Genomic DNA, 23,339 nt, shown 5'->3' on the forward strand with positions numbered 1-23,339 from the left:
TGGAGTCATAAAATTACTCATTTGACAAAGTCAGGATATCAGTCCCACTACATATATCATTTTCTTGCTAGCAGGGATAATGCCATCCTCAACTTTTTATTACTAGGTTAATTTTGCATTGTCTACCATAGTTGATCTCAATCTGGGTTGATTTTACAGAGGACATTAGGCAATTTCTTGTGAAATTTTTAGTTCTTATCACTGGAGTGATGGTGCCACTGGTATCTTATGGGTAAAGACCATGGATGCTGTTAAATGTCTATGATACACAGGAAAACCTCCATATCAGACAATTATCCTGCCCAACGCATCAATAGTGCCAAGATTGAGAAATGGTATAGCATATAGGATATGCTCAATAAACATATCTTGAATTGCAGTGAAATATTATGATTACATGTAAAGTAAGAACAATCAAGCTTTGATTACTAGTTTGTCCTATGAATTCGTGTCTTGGGCTTTATGCTTCTATGATGCTTACTTAGAGAACACTTTTCCTATTCCATGTTTCTTGATTAACTTTATAAATTAGTAGCTATATTTCAAATAACTAAGATATTTTATTATATTTTAATTATCTAATGAAAGAGTTAAAATACTTTATATAAGAAACTGCTAAGCTACCCATAGTTACAAAGTAATTTGAAGAGTTAATTATATGTCACATTGTTCATAATATCTGGATCGTTACATAAAATTCATACTTTTTATTTTCTTTTGTTTTTTATTTGATTTCATTTTCCATTCTTTGGTGAAGTTATTAAACAGCACTCCAAATATTATTCAGGAGATGGAGGTTATAGTAATATTAGCTTTATCTCTCTTTTTTTTATTTAAAGATTTATTTTTATTTATTTATCTCCCTTTCTGCCTCCCCTCCCCCAGTTCTCTGTTCTCTGTGTCCATTTGCTGCGTGTTCTTCTTTGTCTGCTTCTGTTGTTGTCAGTGGCACGGAAATCTGTGTTTGCATCTTGCTGTGTCAGTTCTCTGTGTGTGCGGTGCCATTCCTGGGCAGGCTGAACTTTGTTTCCCGCTGGGCGGCTCTCCTTACAGGGCGCACTCCTTGTGCGTGGGGCTCCCCTACTCGGGGGACACCCCGCGTGGCACAGCACTGCTTGGGTGCATCAGCACTGTGCGTGGGCCAGCTCCACACGGGTCAAGGAAGCCCGGGGTTTAAACTGCGGACCTCCCAAGTGGTAGGCGGATGCCCTAACCACTGGACCAAGTCTGCTTCCCAGCTTTATCTCTTAATTGCTGTATTACCTGAAGCAAATAATCTAACTTCCTAGGACCTCAGTTTCTTTTTCTCTAAAATATGTTTAAAATGTTATACCAGTGATATCTAGATCCCTTTCAGCTCTTATTTCCTGAACATTTTTGGTTCCTTTATTGTGGTCTTTACCCTGCTGTCATTTATGTTCTCTTTCTTGGGGATTTTATTTAAATGACTTTGGTTATCATATTTATGTTTCACCCAAATCTCATATCTGTATATCTCAGATCCATCACCCAATATGGGAGATGGATTGGCTAAACAAATGTTGATGACAAATAGTCCTAGACCACCTTGCTTTGATTCTGTCTTGCTTCTCACTTAGGACTCTACTATAAAATTTGAAAGGGTTCAATTCTCATTTTAGTTTACATAAATGGCAACTCTTTAAATTGTGAATGGTGGAAGCCCAGGCTGCCCCACGTGGCATTCTGCTCCTTACTTTCCATTGGGTTTTGATGTTTCTCTGTCTCCTAACACTTAGTTTTATCTTAAATATCTGGCTTTCCAATTTTCCCTTAGACAAACCTCTTTCTTTAGTGCATTGTTAGTGATTTCCTTAATTATGAGTTTGCCTACTTTTCTGGCCCAATCCAGTCCATAACATAACTATATTGGTTAATGTGATTCAAAAGTGGTGAGAGAGAGAGTCCCAAGGAAGTGCTGGATTTATTGCACAATATGCAAATATCTTATTGAGAAAGTAAAAAGGATATGATGAGTGTGTGAGGAATGCATGTTTTGTTTCCTTTTCTTAGAATTCACCTTTTTTGCCTATGGCTTTGGCAACCCACACAAAGGCACACTGGGCAGCCAAGCCTTTCCCCATCAGACTTATGATATTGGTTTCATTTCATCATTTCTTTTCATGGCTTCCTCCTGGCTCAGTATGAATATAGTCTTTAAAATTATCAACTCAATAATTCAGATGTTTGGTAGATGTTGACTTAGGTTTTCTAAGCAATATAAAACACATTTGCAATTAGGTGTGCCCCATTACCCTGTAATTCTAGCATGATAGGAAAGGAAGTTATATTATGAAGAAAAATCATTAATTAGGTCTACAGAAAGTCACTATGCTTGCTTGCTTTAGAAGGGCATCTTCTATCTGTGCTTAAGCCCTGAATATATCTGTTATAAGCAGTGAATAAAAAAGAAGAAATAGCAAGAATGTATAGAATCAAACACAATCAGCCCACTACATTTATGAAATCAATCATGACAGAGGCCAAGAAACCTGGAAACTGCTTTTGTAAATAGGCAAATATCAGTCACTTTGAGGCCTGCCTCAGATTATACTGTTGTACTTTGGACAGGACCCTCCTCCTGGCAAGACTCAGTTTCCTTTCCTCCCTCCATCTTCTCTTGTGTCTCTGTGAACATCAAATCACTATAAAAAAATACAAGCCCAAACCTGAGCAATCATATTTTAACAAATTTATTCCAGAAGTGTTTGTTCTCTAGAAGTCCTCATCTCTATATGTTGCTATCCCTTCTAAAACTCTTAATAGATCTCTACCATCTATAAACAAAAATTCATATTCCTTAGGAGCACAACATGCTTTGCCCTTCATTATCCAATTCCTTCCTCTTACTCTCTTCTCATTTTGGTCTTTTCCCTTCCTTGTAATTGATGATCCAGGCTTATTACTCCTTTAGTTGTAGTTAGTGTTTTCTTGTGCTCAAGACTCTATCCCCACTTTCCTTCTTGCTTAGAATTTTCTTATCATCTCAGGCAACACTTTTGTCACCTAGTTTCCAGGTTCTGCTCAGGACTCCATGACCTTGTGATGACCTTCTTTCCCACTCCTAACCATCAACTAAAATGAAATTGGTATTCTTCTTTTGCTTGTAGTATCTTATGTAGTTTTAATAAAACATTTACTATATTTCATTAAAGGTATATTTTTATATCAGTCTACCCATAAAAGTTTTAACCTCTGTGGGGACAAAACTATACTCTTTTAAAATTTATTGTTTTGTTTTTGACAACTAGTGACATGCCTTGCAAAAGAATAGATATTTTAACATGGAATACATTGCACTCTTTTCCTTCAACAACCTTCACATCCACCTACCTTCAGAATTCTGTATGCATGGTTCTATCTTAGATTTAATCATCACCAGAAATCTTTTTTCACATGCTAAAATTTCCATCTGAGGAAAAGCTTAACTGTGTGCTTCTTGCCATTGCTCATTCTCATTGGGCCTGGTCTTCATCGTTTTTTACCATCCTCATTTATTAAAGCCCTTTTTAGTGTCCTAGTTTATTACCCAACTATTGACTCCTCTTCCTTCCCCCTCTAACAATACTGCAAAGGTTAGCGGCTTTAGCAAAAACACATCCTATCCTCACCCTCCCCAATTCCTTTGACCTATTAATATAATACTGAAACCATTTTGCCCTAAATCTACCTGGATAAAGATAACAATTTGATATCTAATCTCAAATAGGTCTTAATTTTTGCTTATGAATCTTTTTGCTCTCATTCATTTTCCAATTAACTAAAACTATGCATCATACTATAGATCTCTAAACCTGTAAATACATCCTTCACTCTTTTCTGAGAATTCCACTTTCCACCTCACTGGGAAAATTAAGACCATTTAATATGAACTTAAACTTCTCTAGCCTATATCTTAAAATATGTGCTATATTTACTCAATTGTCTCTTCCTTTTCTCCTGTATCAGAGGAAAACACTTATTTTTTTTAGGTAAAACTTTACTGGCAGTGACTCTGATCCTATACTCTTTTCTCTAGAACTTGATCCATCAGTTTATTCTCATCCTTGAAGTATATTGCAACTCTATCTCTATGTTGGCCTCTTTCTCTTAAACTGCAAGTCTTTCCTATCCTAAAAATACCTTCCTGTGACTCTGGTTGTACCAATATACATAACACAATCCCATAGGTCCCATTATATCTTCTAAATTTCTCAGAAGAGTGGTATACATATTTTTCTTTTAATTCTTCATAAATTACTTATTTCTTAATCATATTCAGCATAGTGCAATGGTTACAGTAATAATGACTCACTCTGTATGTCCAAAAGTCTCTTCTTAGTTTCTATTCCAATCAACATCTGTGTAGCATTTTCACTGTCTGCCCCACTATCTTCTTCTAGCTATTTCCTTCCATTGCTGATGTAACACTCTTCTCTCTTGATTCTTCCTGTGGGTACTATGTATATTTTCCTTTGCTCTATTAGATTCCAAATAACTAGGGATAATTGAATTCTATTCTTGGCATATTTCTTTTCTCACTTGCCACTCTTTACCTAGAGAAGTTAATCTACTCCTTTGGCTTGAAAGGAAATGTTTTCTGAAGTTAAACTTATGACTTCTCCCTTGAGCATCAAATTTAATTTACAGCAGCTTTCTGGGCATGCTCTAAATTAACATGTGCAAGATTTAACTTTCTAATTCAGCTTAGTTTACCATTGTTCATAATATGGAAGACTTTTTAATTACCTAAGCAATATTCTGTTTGTTCTTTTCCCTGGTTTCTCACATTACTCATACTCTAAGATCAAGTTTACCTGTCCGTTGCTTAATATACCCAGCGCCATATCCCAAGTTGAAATCACCATCATGTCTGACTTAGACTACAATAATAACATCATAACCCTACCTATTTTACAAGGTTACCTAAGTTATTGTCATAAAGTCATAAAAATCCAAGTAATTTTATCTTTCTTTTAAATCGCTCATATTTTCCACTTTTTCTAGTGACTTATGACTGACAACATACCTAAAATTCAAAAAGATTCAAGATATGACTCCATCAAATTTATGCAAGAGTAAATTATATTTTATACTCTTATTTATACTAAAATGCAGAGCCCATCAAGTTCAGTGTTTTGCTCTTCATGTTCCTATATTTCCTTTAGTCTAAATACTTTATTGCAATTTAATCACCTCTCAAAATTCTGCTTATTCTTTTGATACCCAAATAAAATAACAGCTTCTTAATGAAGAGTTCCCCCTATCTGCACACAGCATCATTGCTCCCTTCCTCAATTTGGTCATAAATAAATTTTGTACATTTAAGTCAAAATGTTACACTGAGAAGTAAATTATATGGCAAAATCTTAACAGGGTTAAAACCTAGGCTATGGGGCACTGCATAGGACCAAACAGAATCATTTGTAATCAGGCAGACCTGGGTTTAAATATCTCTGCCACTTAACAAACAATATGATTTGATCAAGTTACTTAGCCTTTTTCTGTCTTAGTTTCCTCAGCCAAAATATGAAATGATGCTTTTGTGAGGCTTATGCAAGATAATATCTGTAAAGTGCTTAGTGACTGAAACAGAATTAGCACTAAATAAAAAGTAGCTATTTTATGGTAATGATTAGTATGCCTGAAATAAAAATAGATAATCAATATTTGCCAAATAAAGAAGTCTCCATGACATTTTACAAAATTTTTTACCCAAATTTACCTAGAAACACAGACTTTTGCCCAAGTCAAATCATCTAGATTCCTTCTCTGAGTTGTTCCATTGCAGAGGAAAGTTTATTCCTCTTTTGTACAAAATACTGGCTTGAAGTGAATGATATATATTTCCTAAATCGAGTGACCCTGGGTGCTAAGCAATTTGCCTGACACGATCCAGCTATCATCATGGACTCTTCTACTTCATCAGTTTCTCCATTGCAGGACAAAATACTAGCAACTGCTTAGGTTAGCATTAAATTGAGGCCTTCTGAAGCCTCTGGATATCTCTGATGTTCTCAGAGAATTTCCCTTTATCTGGAATCTTAGGGTCCCATGAGGCACTAAAATGACCCAATTATGTGCGTGATAATTTGGGGATTGGACCTGAGTGTCCTTGTTCTCCAGTCATTGTCTTTAGTTGTTCGACAATTGTATTTCCTGGACAGGTTTCCTTTATCAGCTCGTGAATTGCTCCCTTGTTAAAATGTTCCCCAGAATTTCTACGGACAGATAATGGGCAGAAATCATTTTCTAATTATGCAGATTCTTAGAATTAAAATTCCCTGTAGATTTTATTTCAAACCACAAAATTAGCATTCATTAAATACAGTATATAAAAAGCCACAAAAGCAGACAGATCATCATCCTCTCAGCTCTACCTTCACTTCTTGTCCTCATCTTGGAAGAAAGGTAAGAATTTCAGATATAAATTCAATATATCCCCTTCTTACCCTTTATTTAAATCTAGCTTGAGATATAGGAAAAATACAATTGCTTAAAATAAATTCCTTAAAATAAAAATATTTAAGATAATTCTGACACTATTTTCAAAACTTACATTAAAAAAAAAAAGAAGTGCCTGGGAGGATTTAGTAAAAATTACAATCACTATAGAGGTTTTATGAGTCTAAGAAAACGTAGTACCATAAATTACATTTTTAAAGTTAAAGGTCAGTTAGTAAGCTATATCAAGAAGATATTTATTTCTTAAACTAAATAAGTCTTCTGACTTGATTTAACAAAGAACAGCCAGTGAAAGAAAGCCAAACATTCAAATTATATTATGGGAAGATGAATAATTATTATAGTGTGGGAAGATAAATAATTATTGGGAAAGCTTATCCAACATGTAGTGAATAGGGATAGCATATTTAGAAAGAAACTGAAAGAAATCATGGACTATAGTTAAATCATAAAAATGTTCCTTTAATTGTGATAAATGTACCACACTAATACAAAGTGTTAACAACAGGTACATAGGAACTCTGTATTTTATGCATAATTTTTCTTTAAACCTACAACTTCTATAATTTAAAAAATACTATTAAAAAAGAAACAGAAAGAGTAGATTGGGAATATGCAGTCCTTGGAATGTTCAAAAATTATTTTTAGAAGAAAAATCCACTTACCAAACATGCCTACAGCATTCAACTTCCAAGTTTATCATCTAGTTTATTATATTTCAAAATCATTTTAAAATAGAGACATGGAAGTATAGAATCAAGTTTAAAAAGAAGCAAAGTGTTACTGGAGATATCATGATCACAAAGGTGGCTTACCCGGGACAGGGCTTATCAGTGCACTCTAGGTGTGCTGGTCCCTTGATTTCTCCAAATGTGGGAAAGTGGACTGCATAACTTGTGATAGCAGAGGACTGCTTGGGCACTCTTCCTGGTATAAAACAAAACAAAACAACAAAACAAATCAAGCAAAGTCTTTTATTTTGTAAGGAAATTCAAGATAAGACAGAGATGATTTGGAAACAAAGGTAAAGAGATAATTTGGAAGGAAGCATGGGTTAGAGTATATATCGCTAATGAAGTTCTGAGTTAAAAACTGGTATACAAAACACTAAGTATAAAATATAGGAAACGCAATATTCTTCCCTAAATGTAAGATCTCTAATAAAACACTGCATTATTTTTTGAATCACGACAAAAATTTATTTGGAAATTTATGCAGGTCTTAGGGAATACAAAATAAGCAAAGAAAGAATTTTGTAGCCCCTAAGAGAAAAATATGGAAAATGATTCATTTTCCCTAATAGAGAGCATTATTTTCAGCCCTCAAAAATTGGAAAGATAGTTTTGGAGATGAATTAGATACTTTCCTAAAATAGAGTTCAGATGTTTAGTTTAAAAATCTGAGAATGAAAATTATGTGCAAAAGGATAATATGGCACACACATTATTTTTGACAAGAAATCATTGAACATGCAATGAAAACAAGCAACAAGACCATTTAGTATATTTTGTTGAAAAGAGGTCCATGCATTTCACAAGAAATTATTGCCCAGAGGGAAGGAGAGGAGAGCTTTTTGATAAATCATCAAGAGGCACATTTTGTCTGCGAGAAAAGAAGTGGCATAGTTTATGCTCTTTAGAATTATGTGACATAAAGCAGAAGAGAGGTCATTAGCTACATTAAGATGACGATTCCAGAGTGTATATAAATGGAGTGAAAACAAATCAAGCATCTGGAAAGAGGAGCAAGTAAAGGAAATGTTAAAATGAAAATCTCAGTCTTATTGGACTTAAAATGTAAGTAAACTAAGCATTTATGGAAAACCTTTAGTTTAGTAATTGAAAAATAAAAGTAAAATATGATATTGAAGAATTCATTTTCTTTATTTACATTTTCTGCGGATAGTCTTTCCCCAATAGAATGGAGGCTCCTCAGGACGAAGACTTCAAAATTTTGTTCACTGTTGTATCCCAGCACCTAGATAAAGTCTGGCAATAAGGGGTGCTTCCTAAATATTTTTGAGCAAATGAATTAATAAATCTGTGAATATTTATAACATCTTTCTACATTTCAGAAAATATATTACAGTGAACAAGATGAAAAGAGTCAAAGAGCTAGAGAGCTGAAAAAACCTGAATGGTTGGCAATGAAGTTTGAATTTTATAGTAAGAATAGGGAGCCACAGTAGATTTCAAACCTTGGTCATATGATTAAACCTCTACCAGTATTTTTTCCTAAAATTAGGTATTTTTATTTTACATTATCTTTGGATTCCTTAAAGGAAAAGTATCTCCACCTAAATAAGAAAATATATTTATTCCACCAATCAATTGCCATATCCTTATTTCTCCATCCATAGGATTTGACAGCAATGAAGGTCTTCATCTTTGCTTGCCTGGTAGCTCTTGCTCTTGCAAGGGAGGTAAGTAAAGACAGAAATTTCAAAATAATTAATAACTAGTGGACTACCTGATTCTGTGTAGTAAATAATGTCATTCACATTTTTAAATGTTCAGAAAAAAAACAGATTTTCAACAGAATTATTTTTGCGGGGTTCTAAGAAAATGGTTTACATTACCCAGTATCTCGACACATCTTGCAGGGCCATGTATCAGAGTCAAAGTTTTCTACACCACTGTGCCATAAGTCCCTAAAGGAAAAACAAACCAGCAAGCAACCAACAAAATAATACAAAACATAAAAACAACACAAAAGAGTAATATTGCACAAATACAATTACATGGTTGTGCAAGCTATTTATCTAGCTTTATCTATGTCTTATTTCAGTGATAAAATATATGTATTCCTTACTCTACATACTGGGTCAAATCCTATCTGTGTGTGTACAAAGATACCCTGGGGATGGAATATCAGGCAGTACCAAAATAATCATAATCATAATCATAATCAAAATGTTTCATCCAAATGGAAATAACTCCTTTTGCTGTTATTCGTTCTAATAACATAAAAATATGCCAATAGAAAAGTTACTAAATATCAAAGACATTATAACAACTGCTTTTTAAGTCTCTCAGAAGATAAATAACATTTATTTTTTATTCCTCAAAATAATTCGTGGAAGAGATAGCTCTGCACAAACAAGGTAAAAATGAAGTAGGAAAAGTGTTTATAATGAGTTAGTCATAGACACTAAAATGGTGGTGTTCTTTTTTCTTTACAGAAGGGAGAACGTGGTGTGTCTAGTGAGGTAAGGTATTTTTTATTCAGAGAAAATTTTCCTAGCATAAAACAGTAACATTCTAAGGAGACTCAGCTGGCTGTTAATTTTTTGTTTCCCCTTTACAGACTGTAGAAAGTCTATCAAACAGTGAGGTAAGATGACTTTTATTCATAGGTTAATTTCCAATTTTAGAACAGTAAAAGCTATGCTTCTCTTTCTGTTGTGTTACATTAAGGTAACTAAGTCAATGCAGTGTCATTGTGACATTTAAATTCTATGCAAATTTTCAATATAATATGGATAGAATAAAAGTCTGGAGAATTCAGTAGTGTAGCTGCTTCTAGGTTGACTACCTACTTAAATCTGTAAGTCACTTTCCCTTCAACCTCCTTTTTTAAATCAAATTACAATCCTGTTTTCTGTCTTCACTTTGTACTGAGCTTTCTCTACTCTGATCTCATTCATTGTTTTGATACTCATTTATTGAGCACCTTCTATGACTCAAGACATTGCCTAGGAACTGGTGATACAAACTGAAAAGGTAAGGATGCTCAAAGCAAAGAGCTTGCAATTTAGCAAGGAGGCAGTCATGCAAACGGGCATGTTTTGTACCGACAATTGTCATGTTAGTAAATAAGAAGCAATGAGACTTAGTGTAATCCTAAATCTGCCTGGGCAAGTGAAGAAGATATTTACCCTTTTAGGGACTGCTATCGCCTGTTAATTAAACGGTACATTTATATACTTTGCCTCTCAAAAATGTTTTAGATCCTTAAGGGTATTTATTTCTTATAATTCATTGGCACACTTTCTTTGAAACCTAAGGTGTAACAAATGAACTATGAACTGAGAATGATTAGCCGAATGTATTGACTATCGGAATACATTTTCACTAAGTATTATTATTTAAGAATCAGATGGGGTATTAGAGAGCATTTGTTGCCATAGGAATGGAGGGTAGAGGTAAAGAGAAATTAGCATCTATTAAATGCCTCTTTTTGTACCATATTTACTAATTTTATTTTCTTTCTTGACTGTATTCATCTATCTGTCTTTCTTTTACAGAATAGGCTTATATAGAACAGTATAATAAATAAACTTCAGTAATTATCCTGTCATGAATGATATTATCAAATAAGTTGTCCACATTAACCTATTAATTGCCTTCATTTATGATTTATACTGACATGTAAGAACTGCTCACTTGACTAGTAATCATTAAAACTAAACCTGATTTGGTTTTTATTTTTCTAAAGGAATCTATTACACAAATCAGCCAGGTAAGCCCTTCATATTTAAGAATATATATTTTTAAAGTTTCTCATGTTTGCATTTTATAGATAACATTTCTCTATTCATATGATTGTAGCAGAAATTTGAGACGGCTAAACATGAGGAAACACAAAGAAAGGTAATTTGTTCATGATAAGTATATTTTTAAAATTATTATGAAGTATAACACGTGCAAAAATATTTATAATGTATATGTTCAGTCTAAAGAATGGTAATAAAATAAACAGCATGCACCCACCAACCAGTGTTAAAATATGGAACACTGCCAAAGTCAACATATATTCTCTAACATAAACCCATAATCAATTTTGAGAGTATAGATTAAATACATGAGAAAAACTATTGATTTATTTATTTTATGAATGATTTACCTGTTTCAACAAATGCATATTAGTAGGAATATTTCCAAGTTGGAAACTGTGCTCTTATTCTCAAGGTGGTGATGAAAGGGATCATTTACCAGCTGTGTGATGACTTTGACCTCAAGTTTTTCTGTACTACAATGTCTTCACCTGTAAACTGAGAATATTAATAAGAATATTTACCACATAGGAACAATAAGCTGGCACATAATGAATACTCTATGGTTTCACACTAACACTTTTTAGGTTTTATATGAACATTTATTGAATACTTGATTTTATTGAAGTATTTACACTAGACAGATGTAAGGAGTGAGGTACAGAGCAATTGAATAGATAATTGTGTGAGATTTATTGTGACAAGGAGCAGAGCTTGCTTAAAAATCAAGGATTTTCCTGAAAAACTCAAAATTCTAGATTCAACTAAATTACATTTATGGTAATATACAATTATAATATTTCAGCCTCTCTGCTTTATCAAGAAAGTTGGAGTGTTTGATGTTCACATGAAATATTTTCCAAATTAAATTGAATTTACAAATAGATGCCTTTTGAAAGACCCCTAACTACCATCTATCAAGAAAAGTTGTGCTTGAAGTTGGTGGGTGCTCTCTGAATTTAACCACCAGTTAAGGCTGACTTTTTGTTAAAACAAAACAAAAGCGAATTTTGTAGTTGCCCTCTGTGTCTTTTTAAATATATCTCATTTCATCATGTGAAAAACAATTTGGTCTATAATTAACACACATGTTAAAAGTCAATGCCCTTTGAAGACCCAAGTGTGTAGCAGCAATTATCCAGGTGACACAGCAAAAGGCAGGGAAGTTTTGAAATTCCCAAACATTTTTAGTTTGGAGCATGGATTATCTATGAAGTGAGTGGATTAATGAAAAATCCCTCAAAAATCATTTTACTTGTTATTCTTCACTTGACCCCAAATAATTTCTTAACCATGATAAGTGAAGGAGTATCTCTCTCTCTTTTCACCCATTACAAAGGTATGATATGACAATTATGGTTCTCCGAAGGAGATGGTTAATTTATCATAAATGACAGCTACACCTGAATCATGGCCTCAAAAATTCCTTTTCCTTCTTTCCAGGATGAAATCCAGGATAAAATCCACCCCTTTTTCCAGTCACAGCCTCTCGTCTATCCTTATGCCGAGACCATCCCTTACCCTGTCCTACCTCCTGCTCAGCCTGCTATGATGCTGCCTTCCCTTCAATCTGAAATAATGGAAGTCCCCGAAGATAAAGACAATGTCATCCCTAAACCCAAAGCTATGCCTGTCCTGAAATCTCCAAGAGTGCCTGATTTTGATGGTCAAATTCCATATTTCCCTGGTGGTGAAACTCTGTACCTTACTCTGCCTCTGCTCCAGTCCTTAATCCACCAGCAACCCCAACCTGTTCCTCAGAGTCCTGTGCTTCCTCCTCAGTCCCTGCTGCCTCTTGCTCAGCCCCAAATCCTGCCTTCTCCCCCGCAAATGTTTTTCTACCCTCAGAGAAATATGCCTGTCCAAGCCCTCCTGCTGTACCAAGAGTCTCTAATTGAGCCTACCCAGGAGTCCTCCCCTGTGGCTCAACAACCTGCCCAGGTTTACAACCCTGTTACTGTAAGTTCAAATTTATTTACTTTGCTATTTCACTCATAATATGTACATAATGTTAGAATAAATAAGAACTCAAAAATGAAAGAATAAATGCATATGTTAATTGGTCCAAAAAGCACATTGTTTAGATACACAGTAGAATCAGCAGGAGAGCATTTTTGGGTTTGTTTGCGTTTTTTTCAAAATCCCAATGGCCAGCCTTAGCCACAGAAATTCTGAAATAATTATTCTGATTTTCTTATGTAGAAGAAACAGAGTTGTTGGTAGGAATGCCTGCAGGGATTCTGATTTAACTGATCTGTGGAACACTTCTGGTTTAGATAGAGGGGCTTACTAAAGCAAGAATTAAATTTGATAATCTTATTGGACTTGAAATAAAGAAGTATTATTATTTTATATAGTTTGGCAGTTTCCTTTATGTTTTATTCCCCACATGCTTTCCTTCACAACACCTCGTTCTTGATGTATGTACATAGGAGAGCAAAAAATTAAGATGCTTATTTCATTACTCAAAGCATTTTTAGGACAAGTGTTCTTGCCAAGATTTGCAGTGTATATATTTTTTTATTTCTTATTTTTAAGGTCTAAGAGGATTTTAATGGCCCTTCCTCACTTTTGGTAAGTATTGAGGTTTCAAAATTAGACATCATTTGTTAGTTCATGTTTCTAGACATTTCATTCTCTTAAACCTGAGAGAATATCCTAGCTTATTTATTACTTATTAATATTTATTCTCATTTATTCTTATTTAACTATTTTTACTGACCTAAAGTTGTGTATTTTTGGTGTGTTTGTTTTTAATTAGAGAAGTCATAGTTTTATAGAACAATCATGCATAAACTACAGGATTCCCATATGCTACTCTATTATTAACAGCTTGCTTTGGTGTGGTATATTTACTACAATTGATGAAAGCACATTTTTATAATTGTGCTATCAATGATAGTCCATGATTTAATTTAGGGTTTGCTGTTTGTATTGTGCAGTTCCATGTACTTTTAAAATTTTTATTCTCATAACATATTTACAACCTAAAATTTCCCCTTTTAGCCACATTCAAATACATAATTAAGTACTGTTAATTGTATTTACAATGTAAAATTGTATGTTTCAAATAATTTAAAATTTTATGTATATGGCATTGATGGATTTAATTGATGTGCATCCAAATGCCTATATCCTTACTTTTAAATATCCTAATTTTTAGGAAAAAGAGAAAATAGTTTCCTTTTTTCATGTAAATATGTTTGAGCTTTTTTTTTTAAAGATCAGCTTGCATTCTTATTTCTAACTTAGGCTTCATCAGACTTTGTTTTTAATCATTAAAATTTATATAGTATCTTTTATTAGAGTCAAAATAAAATTACTAAGTATAAGGTTAAAAAAAGGAATAGAGGATAGCTTTAGGATTGTTAATATACAAATCTTTTTGTGATCATGATAGATTAGACATTTCACTAAAACTTCTGAGTAAGCTGGTATATAGTCCTATAGAAACTTCTATATGCTTCCAAAGAAGGGCAGAAGGAAGGTAATAAATATCTCATGAACTAATCACCCTAAAATTACAAATGGGGAGAGATGAATAGATATTTAACAAAATTAATAATGTTTTTTCTATTCCACAGAATTGACTGCGAATGGAATTATGGCATATTTTCTATCTTTGTATCATGTTAACAAAAATTATTTTTTAATTAATCCAGATGGAAAAACATGAACTTTATTATTTTATTTATGTTATGTATTGTATGGTGTTCACATTCATTTGAATTTGAGTTATAAACTTTTTACATTTTGCAAATCTTAATTCAATTAGTACCACAGAAATTCAATTTTGAGTTGGAATCACTATACATTCATACATAAAATATGTATAAATTGGTTTCTTGAACTATGCTTATTGTTATTTCTTCAAAACCTATTTCCTTTCCAGTCATTTCAATAAATTAATCCTTTAGGCATATTTAAATTGTCCTGTCTTTATTACAATTTCCCAAAGCGAATGGGCTCATTTAATGTTAATTTTAGGCTATTAGGTTATTATTGGCATTAAAAATAATTGTGAAAGGATGTTTTGAAATTGAGGATAACAGAACGTGGAGGAAAAGGCAGGTTGATCATATGTTCAAGTTCGCTCAAGAAAGACTCAGTTTCTATTGCCCCGATTTAAGTATTACAGCTGTGCCTTTCACTGTTAAATATATTCAGGCTTGGATGTTAAATTGTAAGGTAACCCTAGGAAAAGAACTTTAAATCTGAATCATAGCTTTACCACATGGTAGCTCAGTGATGTCAGGCAATTTACCCAATCTTGCTGAACTTCAATCTCCATGCTTGTAAAACAGTTAATTCAAAGGGTTTCTTGAAGTTGAAATGAGATAACAATAATGATTACATGACAGGTTTTTCCGATTGATCCACTTTGCTGAACCACTTACACCAGAACAGCTGGAGCCTTATAGTTTCAAAATCAGAATGAGCTGGGTGATGTGGTTCTAGTCATTGATGCCTAAGAAAATGAGGCCTATTTGAAGCTCTGATCCCCAGCTCTGTCTTAGATTGCCAGGGCTTTATAGCAAAGTACCACAGACTGCTGTTATTAACTCACAGCTTGGGAGAGTAGAAGCCCAAAATCAAGGCATCAGCAGGTGATGCCTTCTCTGAAATCATTACTGTTCTGATGGTTGCTTGCTAGCTGTCAGTCTCTCCCTCCATCACACGGCAATCTGTCTCCCTTTCTCCTGTAGCTCCTTTTCCCTGTCTAAATTTCCTTTGATTATAAGGACTCCAGTTATATTGGATTAAGGCCCACTCTTATTATTCCTTGAACACTCCAACTTCATTCCTCTGCAGAGAATATGCCTGTACAGAAGTAGAGAGGTTAAAAGCATAGACTCTACTTTCAGACTTTCTGGGTACAAATATGAGCCCAAATGTTTACTTGAATATTACATTGGCTAAGTTACTAAGACTCTCAGTAACTCAGTTTCTTCATCTTTAAAATTGGGATAATAATATTTTACTTTTAAAATTGCTGGGTGGATTTAAAACTTCAGTATATGAAAAGCTATTAAAAACTGCCTGAAAGAATAAACACTATATCATTTTTAGCTCTTTATTTTACCTGGAACATGCTTTCCCAGCTGTCTGCATAGCTCTGTCTTATTTATTATTCAGAGTAGAAGTTAAATATTTGTGGTATTAATGAATGGATTATCCCAGTACCCAAAAAATTACTTTTCTTAAGATTCTCCTCAACACTCTCCTTTCCATGCTAGAATAACTGCTGGGGGACCATGAAGAAAGAAACAACATAATTCCATTCTTTGTGATTATCTTGTGCCTTGTAGTACAAGGCAATGAGTTTGTCCTTTTATATTTGGAACTAGAATGTGGACTTGATATTTTTGTGGGAGGACAAGTAGACTGCCAGTCTTTTCTCAAGTCGTGTACTAGAATTAAAAGGATATATTTTATCAGGATGAGATAGTAAAATGGAGCAGGTTTCTGATTTTTCTGGGAAAAGATGGCTTGGACTCACTTTTCCCTGACCCTCTCTTTTCTTATAAATAAGCCTGGAAATAACTCAATAGGTAATGTTAAAACGACCTGTCACACAAAAAACCTTGAAAAATACAAATTGAATGATAAAATAGAGTTAAATGATGTCAATACCTAGGTGAATCAGATGTTGGAATATCTGGCAAGAACTTTCAAAAAACAATTACGACTTCTTTTGAAGCAAATGAAAAAAGAAAAAATCTCAACAAAAATCAGAAATTCTTTAAAAGAATGAAATTGAGACTGAAAAACTGAAAAAGTAAATAACTGAAAGTAAAAAAAAGTGTTAGATAGCTCAAAAGTAGGGTAGAAATGAGAGAGGATAGTATAAATATACCTGAAGACAAATCAACAGAAATTACTAGATCTAAACAGAAAGAAAATAGACTTCAAAAAAATACATAACAAAACAAAAACAAATAAATATAGTCTCCAGGACTTATAGACAATAACAAAAGATCTTATATTTGTCTCATTAGAATTCCAGAATAAAAGAAAGTATGAAAGTGAAAACAGGAAAATCAATGAAACAAAAAGTGGGCTCTTCCATTAAAAAAAAAAACAAAACTAAAACAATAAAATTGATGAATAACTTGGTGACTGACAAAGATAAAAAGAGAAAATATGTATCATCAATATCAGAAATGAAACCAGGTATCTTAATAGATGTTGCAGCTAATAAAAGTATAAGTGAATGCTATAAAAATTTTACAGTAAAAAATTTGAAATCACAAACTACCAAACTCAACCAAGGTGAAGCAGAAAAGCAGCCTAATACTAGAACCTACTATGCCATTACAAAGAAATTAAATTTGTAATTAAAAACTCCTCCCCCCAAAATCTCAAATCCAGATGGGTTTAACAGAAGAATTTTAACAACAAAATTTTCACTATTTACAGATTACATGATCTTACATATAGAAAGTCCTGAAAAATTTACAAAAGTTACTAGAGCTGATAAATAAATTCAGCAAATTGGCAGGGTACATGATCAACACACAAATATTAGTAGTGTTTCCATATATTAGTAATGGGCAAGCTGAGGAGGAAATCAAGAAAAAAAATTCTACTAACTAAACCAACTAAAAGAATCAAATATTGAGGAATAAATTTAACTGAGCATGTAAAGGACTTGTACACAGAAAACTACAAAACATTGCTAAAAGAAATCAAATAAAACCTAAATAAATGGAAGGATTTCATGTTCATCAATTGGAAGACTAAATATTGTTAAAATGTAAATTTTACCCAAATTGATTAATGGATTTAATGCAGTCCCAATCAAAATCCTAATAGCCTTTGCAGAAATGGAAAAGTCAATTAAAATCTGGAAGGGTAAGGACCCTGAATAGCTAAAAACATCTTGAAAAAGAATGAAGTTGGAGGACTCATGTTTCCTGAGTTTAAAATATTGTGGCCAAAAAAAGCGTGGTACTAGCACAATGATTGATATATTGACCAATGGAATTGAATTGAGAGTTCAGAAACAGATCCTCACATCTACGATCAAATGATTTTTGACAAGACTGCAAGTCCACACATTTGGGAAAGAATAGTCTCTTCAACAAATAGTGCTGGGAAAATTGAATATCCATTTGCAAAAGATTAAAAGAGGACCCCTATTTCATACCTTATACTAATATTAAATCAAAATGTATTCAAGACCTGAAGATAAGAACGAGGACTATAAAACAAGATATTGTGTTAGGAAATGGTGTCTTAAACTTTACACCCAAAGCACAAGAAACAAAAGAAAAAATAGATAAAGGGATTTCCTCGAAATTAAAAACTTTTATGTCTTGAAGGACTTTGTCATGAAAGTGAAAAGACAACTTACTCAACAAGAGAAAATAACTGGAAACCACATATATGATAAGTTTAATATCCATAAGATATAAAGAAATCCTACACTTCAACAATAAAAAGACAAACAGCTCAATTAAAAAAAAAATGGGCAAAAGACTTGAATAGACATTTCTCCAAAGAAGATACATAAATAGCTAGAAAGCACATGAAGAGACACTCAACATCACTAGGTATTAGGGAAATGCAATTCAAAAACACAGAGGTAGGCCTTAGGCCTGGCTCCCCTCTTGGCTGGAGAGCTGCCCTGAGGAGGCAGGGAAGGGAAGACTGGGCCCCCCATGACCAGCAGGCAATGATGCCAAACGTCTGGGCTGCCCGCGACTACATGCAGAAGAACATGCAATCCAATCTGACCTCTTTGGTTTCCCTGTGGACCTGGTTAGATGTCAGAAGTGGATGGAGAATTGTAGGAGAGCAGATTTAGAAGACAAAACACCTGATCAACTAAATAAATATTATCGTTTATGTGCAAAACACTTTGAGACCTCTGTGATCTGTAGAACTAGTTCATATAGGATAGTTCTTTGAGATAAAGCTATAAAGAACAATGTTTGATCTTCTGGTCATTTGAACAATCCACGTAGTAGTCACAGAAAATGAATAAAAGAATTGAGTGAAGATGAAATCAGGACACTGAAACAGAAAAACTGATGAAACATCAGAAAGGTAACAAAAACATAATAAAGAAACAAACGGCAGTGCAAAGAACCCAATGCAGAAGAAGGGGTGAAGACATTTTACCTTTAACCACTGAAGAGAAGGGAAAAAAAAAGAATACTTAAGATCTTTATTTGAACTTTTGATATTTATGGGAAAACAAAACATACCTCTGAATGGACATGAGGCTGATGAGCTCCTCTTTCCTTCTAAAAACTCTCAACCACTGCTGGAGAGCCCCATAAATTCTGGTGAAGAGGTTCTGAGACAACACTTTGAGATAACAGCTGTTAGCATGTTCTTTAGTTTGAAAACACAGCAGAAACAGATACTAGAGATATGTGAAAGCTGCATTTGGGAAGAAACTCTTAGGGAAGTGAGAGACTCACACTTCTTTCCATTTTCACTGATGATGTGATAGACATAGCAGGGGAAGAGCACCTGCCCATGTAGGTGAGATTTGTCGATGAATCTAATAATCTGAGAGAGGAATTTGTGGGCTTCTTGCTTTATGAAGCTGATGCAGAAATTTTGGCTTGAAATTTCACACAATAACTGAAAAGTGGGGACTAAACATGAGGTACTGTTATGGAAAGGCTTACATAGTACCCAGTGGATACTTCTAGACTTCTAGACTTCTAGAGAAATATCTTCAAGCTGTCTACGCACTCTGCTCTTCCTGTGCCTTAAATGTGTGTTTAGCAAAACCAGTGCTTGTGATGGGAATATCTGTTGCATTGGGAATGACTGAAGAAGTTTCTTTTTTTTTTCCATTAATAGCCGACTTTTAGAAGTTGACAATATAGTATCTATCCTTTTTCAGAGCAATAAAGAAAGGGGGAATGAACTGAAGGAAATTTGTCATTCTCAGGGCACAGGCAGACCGGATGGTTTTGAAATTTTAGTGGATCTCCTGGAAGCACTTGTTTTGTGTTTATTTTTTTATTTTTTTTAAAGATTTATTTTATTTATTTCACTCCCCCCTTCCCCCACTCCCCACCCCAGTTTTCTGTTCTCTGTGTCCATTTGCTGTGTATTCTTCTTTGTCCGCTTCTGTTGTCAGCAGCACAGGAATCTGTGTTTCTTTTTGTTACATCATCTTGCTGTGTCAGCTCTCCATGTGTGCGGCACCATTCCTGGGCAGGTTGCACTTTCTTTTGTGCTGGACAGCTCTCTTTATGGGGTGCACTCCTTGTGTGTGGGGCTCCCCTATATGGGGCACCCCTACACGGGGGGCACCCCTGCATGGCATAGCACTCCTTGTGCACATCAGCACTGTGCATGGGCCAGCTCCACACGGGTCAAGGAGGCCCGGGGTTTGAACCATGGACCTCCCATGTGGTAGACAGATGCCCTATCCACTGGGCCAAGTCCACTTCTCTGTTTTGTGTTTAGAAGGCATAAATAGTGACACAAATGTTAGATGGAATAACTGTACAGCTGGCCATTTGTACTCTGTAGTACTGTAACAGATTTTGATTTCATTGTTACCATTGTTGTTCTTCAGACTGTCCTATCTTATCCAAGAACCTTTGGGAAAAATCTCCAGGGACAAACCTCCAATGTATCCTTTGCAGCCAGCAGCTTGTCTGCAGTGCTGCATTCACTCAATGAAGTGATGGAAAATATTGGAGTTTATCATGAATTTTGGTTTGAGAAAGCCACAAATTTGGCAACCAAACTTGATGTTCAAATGAAACTACCTGGCAAATTCTGCCAGCTCAGCAAGGTAACGGAATCTCAACTAACCTCTGTGAGTTCCTATAAAGAAACCCTAAGCATGGAGCACATTATTCAGGACTTTAAAGATGTTCTCAAAACAACCACCTCAAAGCTCTTAAATGTTTACCTCCAGTGCCTTCTGTCATGGGACAGCTCAAATTCAATATGTCAGAGGAACACCATGCTGACATGTACAGAAGTGACTTACCCAATCCTGACACTCTCAGCAGAGCTTCATTATTAGAGAATCAGATGGAAGCACACAGGGAAAGATGTAGAGCTTCCATCCATCACTTATGAAGACCCCATCTGCTTGACACCAAGTTTTTTCTAATGTTTATGCATTGTTGAAGGTCTTACGTATTCTTCCTGTGATGAAGGTTGAGAATGAATACTATGAAAATGGACAAAAGCATCTTGAAGAATACCCGAGGAACACTTTGACAGACCAAAGTTCAAGTAACTTGGTTTTGCTTAATATAAATTTTGATATAAAATATGATTAGATTTAATGGTGGACACATATATCAAACTACACAACTAAGTCAGAGCTTCTTACAAGTAATTCAGAAAATACGTAAGAGACTTTTAAAATAGGTTTTATGTTCTATTTGGAGGAAAAGCTGTTAGGTATATATGGACCACTTAATCACTGAATATCTTTACCTATAGGTCTTCCATTGAATACATTAGTTATTAATAATCTACCAACTGCAAGCAGAATTGCATCCAGCATTCATGTGGAATCTAAGGCCCTTCTCAATATAGAGGTGGAGTGGACATCACCATCCCAGGGTCCACCGAATGGAGGAATAAAATATGGATTAGAGTGGACTTATTGATATTCTATTATGGAACTATTGTGACTAGTAATGGAAGAAATTGTAGCACTGATATGGAGAAAGTGGCCACAGTAGTTGCTGAGGGCAGGGAGAGGGAAGAAAAGATGTGATGTGGAGGCATTTTCGGGACTTGGAATTGTCCTAAATGATATTGCAGGGATAAATGCTGGACATTATATATCTTGTCATAACCCACTGAATGTACTGGGGGAGAGTGTAAACTACAATGTAAACTATTATCCATGTGGTACAGTAATGCTCCAAAATGTATTAACCAAATGCAATGAATGTGCCACACTGATGAAAGAGGTTGTTGATGTGGGAGGAGTGGGGTGGGGGTGGGGTATATGGGAACCTCATATTTTTTAATGTAACATTTTTTTGTGATCTATGTATCTTCAAAAAATACAATAAAAATGATGGGGTGGGGGTGGAGAGTGGGGTATATGGGAACCTATTATGTTTTTTAATGTAATGTTTTGTGTGATCTATTAACTTTTAAAAAAGATAATTAAAAATAAAACAAAAAACAAAACAAAAAATAAATACATTAAAAAAATAATAATCTGCCAATTTAAAGGACCCCTGTTTAAACTCTCATGCTTTGAAGACCCATCTAGTAGTCTTCCAGAAGATACTATTAAAAGTGCCACATTTCATTTCTGTGTGATTTCTGTTAATGGCACTCTGGAATTATTTTAGTTGTCATTTTAGGCATAAAATTTATCATCACTGTGAATCCATTTGGCAGGTTATCAGTAATTTGAAGAAACCAATTTTGAGGACACATGGAAGGATGGGAGTACATTTTGTAAAATGTTACAATGAGGTTTATTACTGACTTTTAAGTAGTAGGAGTTTTAAGTATACTGTTAAAATAGTGTTGGACCATTGAGAGAATTACCAGAGAGTAAGAGAAACTGAATTTGCCAAGCAAGGATTTCAGTATAGATTTTGTCTTTACCAAATGTACCTAAAGGAGCAAGTTACAGTTAAAGTTTGAATGCCTTTTTCCACATCTGGTTATTGCTGTTTACATTCATTTGTTGAGCCTGTACCTTCATAAGCTTTTTTGCATATTTGTGTCATGCACTTTTTTTTCATCATCAAGACAAGCTCAATATAGATCTTCCTTAGGATGCCATGATCTTGCTGCTAGGTATGCACCCAGAAGAACTGAAAGCAGGGACTTTTATTTACACAATTCACAATTGTCCAAAAACAGAAGCAACCTAATTATCCATCAACCTATTAATGTATAAGCAAAATGTGATATATGCATACGATGGAATATTATTAGCTCTGAAAAGGAATGAATACCTGATGCATGTGGCAATATGAATGAGACCAGAGGACATTATGCTGAGTGAAATTAGCTAAATACGAAAGGACACATATTGCATGATCTCAGTGATATAAACTAATTATAATAAGCAAACTCACAGAGTTAGAATCTAGGCTATAGGTAACCAGGGGATAGACTGGGGGTAAAGAATGGGGAGTTGATGCTTAATTTGTACACAATTTCTATTTAGGATGATTACAATGGCTTGGAAATGAATGGTGGTGATGGAGGTGCCAGTGAAGTTAACAGCACTGAATTATATAAGTAAATGAGGTTAAAAGGGGAAACCTTTTTTACTAGAATAAAAATTAAAATATACAACCTAGGACTATATAACATAGTGAACCCTATTATAGATGATGGGCTATAGTTAACAGTACAAGTATAAGAATGTCCTTTCTTGAATTATAACAAATGTATGGCACTAATA

At 34.3% G+C, this 23,339-nt stretch overlaps 1 protein-coding gene and 1 pseudogene across 3 annotated transcripts in view; both read left to right on the top strand.

Moving 5' to 3' along the window:
* CSN2 (casein beta) overlaps positions 1-14,879 on the top strand; it is a 202,927-nt gene extending 188,048 nt beyond the window's left edge. For 2 of the 3 annotated variants that reach the window (XM_071218527.1, XM_004477579.5), the window contains exons 3-10: positions 8,822-8,884; positions 9,644-9,670; positions 9,769-9,795; positions 10,900-10,923; positions 11,013-11,054; positions 12,401-12,916; positions 13,496-13,531; positions 14,542-14,879. In XM_071218527.1, coding sequence (XP_071074628.1) covers positions 8,822-8,884; positions 9,644-9,670; positions 9,769-9,795; positions 10,900-10,923; positions 11,013-11,054; positions 12,401-12,916; positions 13,496-13,501 — 705 coding nt within the window. In that variant the 3' untranslated portion in view covers positions 13,502-13,531; positions 14,542-14,879. The remainder of the gene's footprint in view (positions 1-8,821; positions 8,885-9,643; positions 9,671-9,768; positions 9,796-10,899; positions 10,924-11,012; positions 11,055-12,400; positions 12,917-13,495; positions 13,532-14,541) is intronic. The other variant, XM_023584405.3, reaches the window with a different exon arrangement.
* A 3,759-nt stretch (positions 14,880-18,638) lies between these two features.
* On the top strand, positions 18,639-21,303 carry LOC139437809 (52 kDa repressor of the inhibitor of the protein kinase pseudogene; annotated as a pseudogene).
* The last annotated feature ends 2,036 nt before the right edge of the window (positions 21,304-23,339 follow it).

Source organism: Dasypus novemcinctus, chromosome 1 (genome assembly GCF_030445035.2).
Source record: "Dasypus novemcinctus isolate mDasNov1 chromosome 1, mDasNov1.1.hap2, whole genome shotgun sequence".
Classification (NCBI taxonomy): Eukaryota; Metazoa; Chordata; class Mammalia; order Cingulata; family Dasypodidae; genus Dasypus; species Dasypus novemcinctus.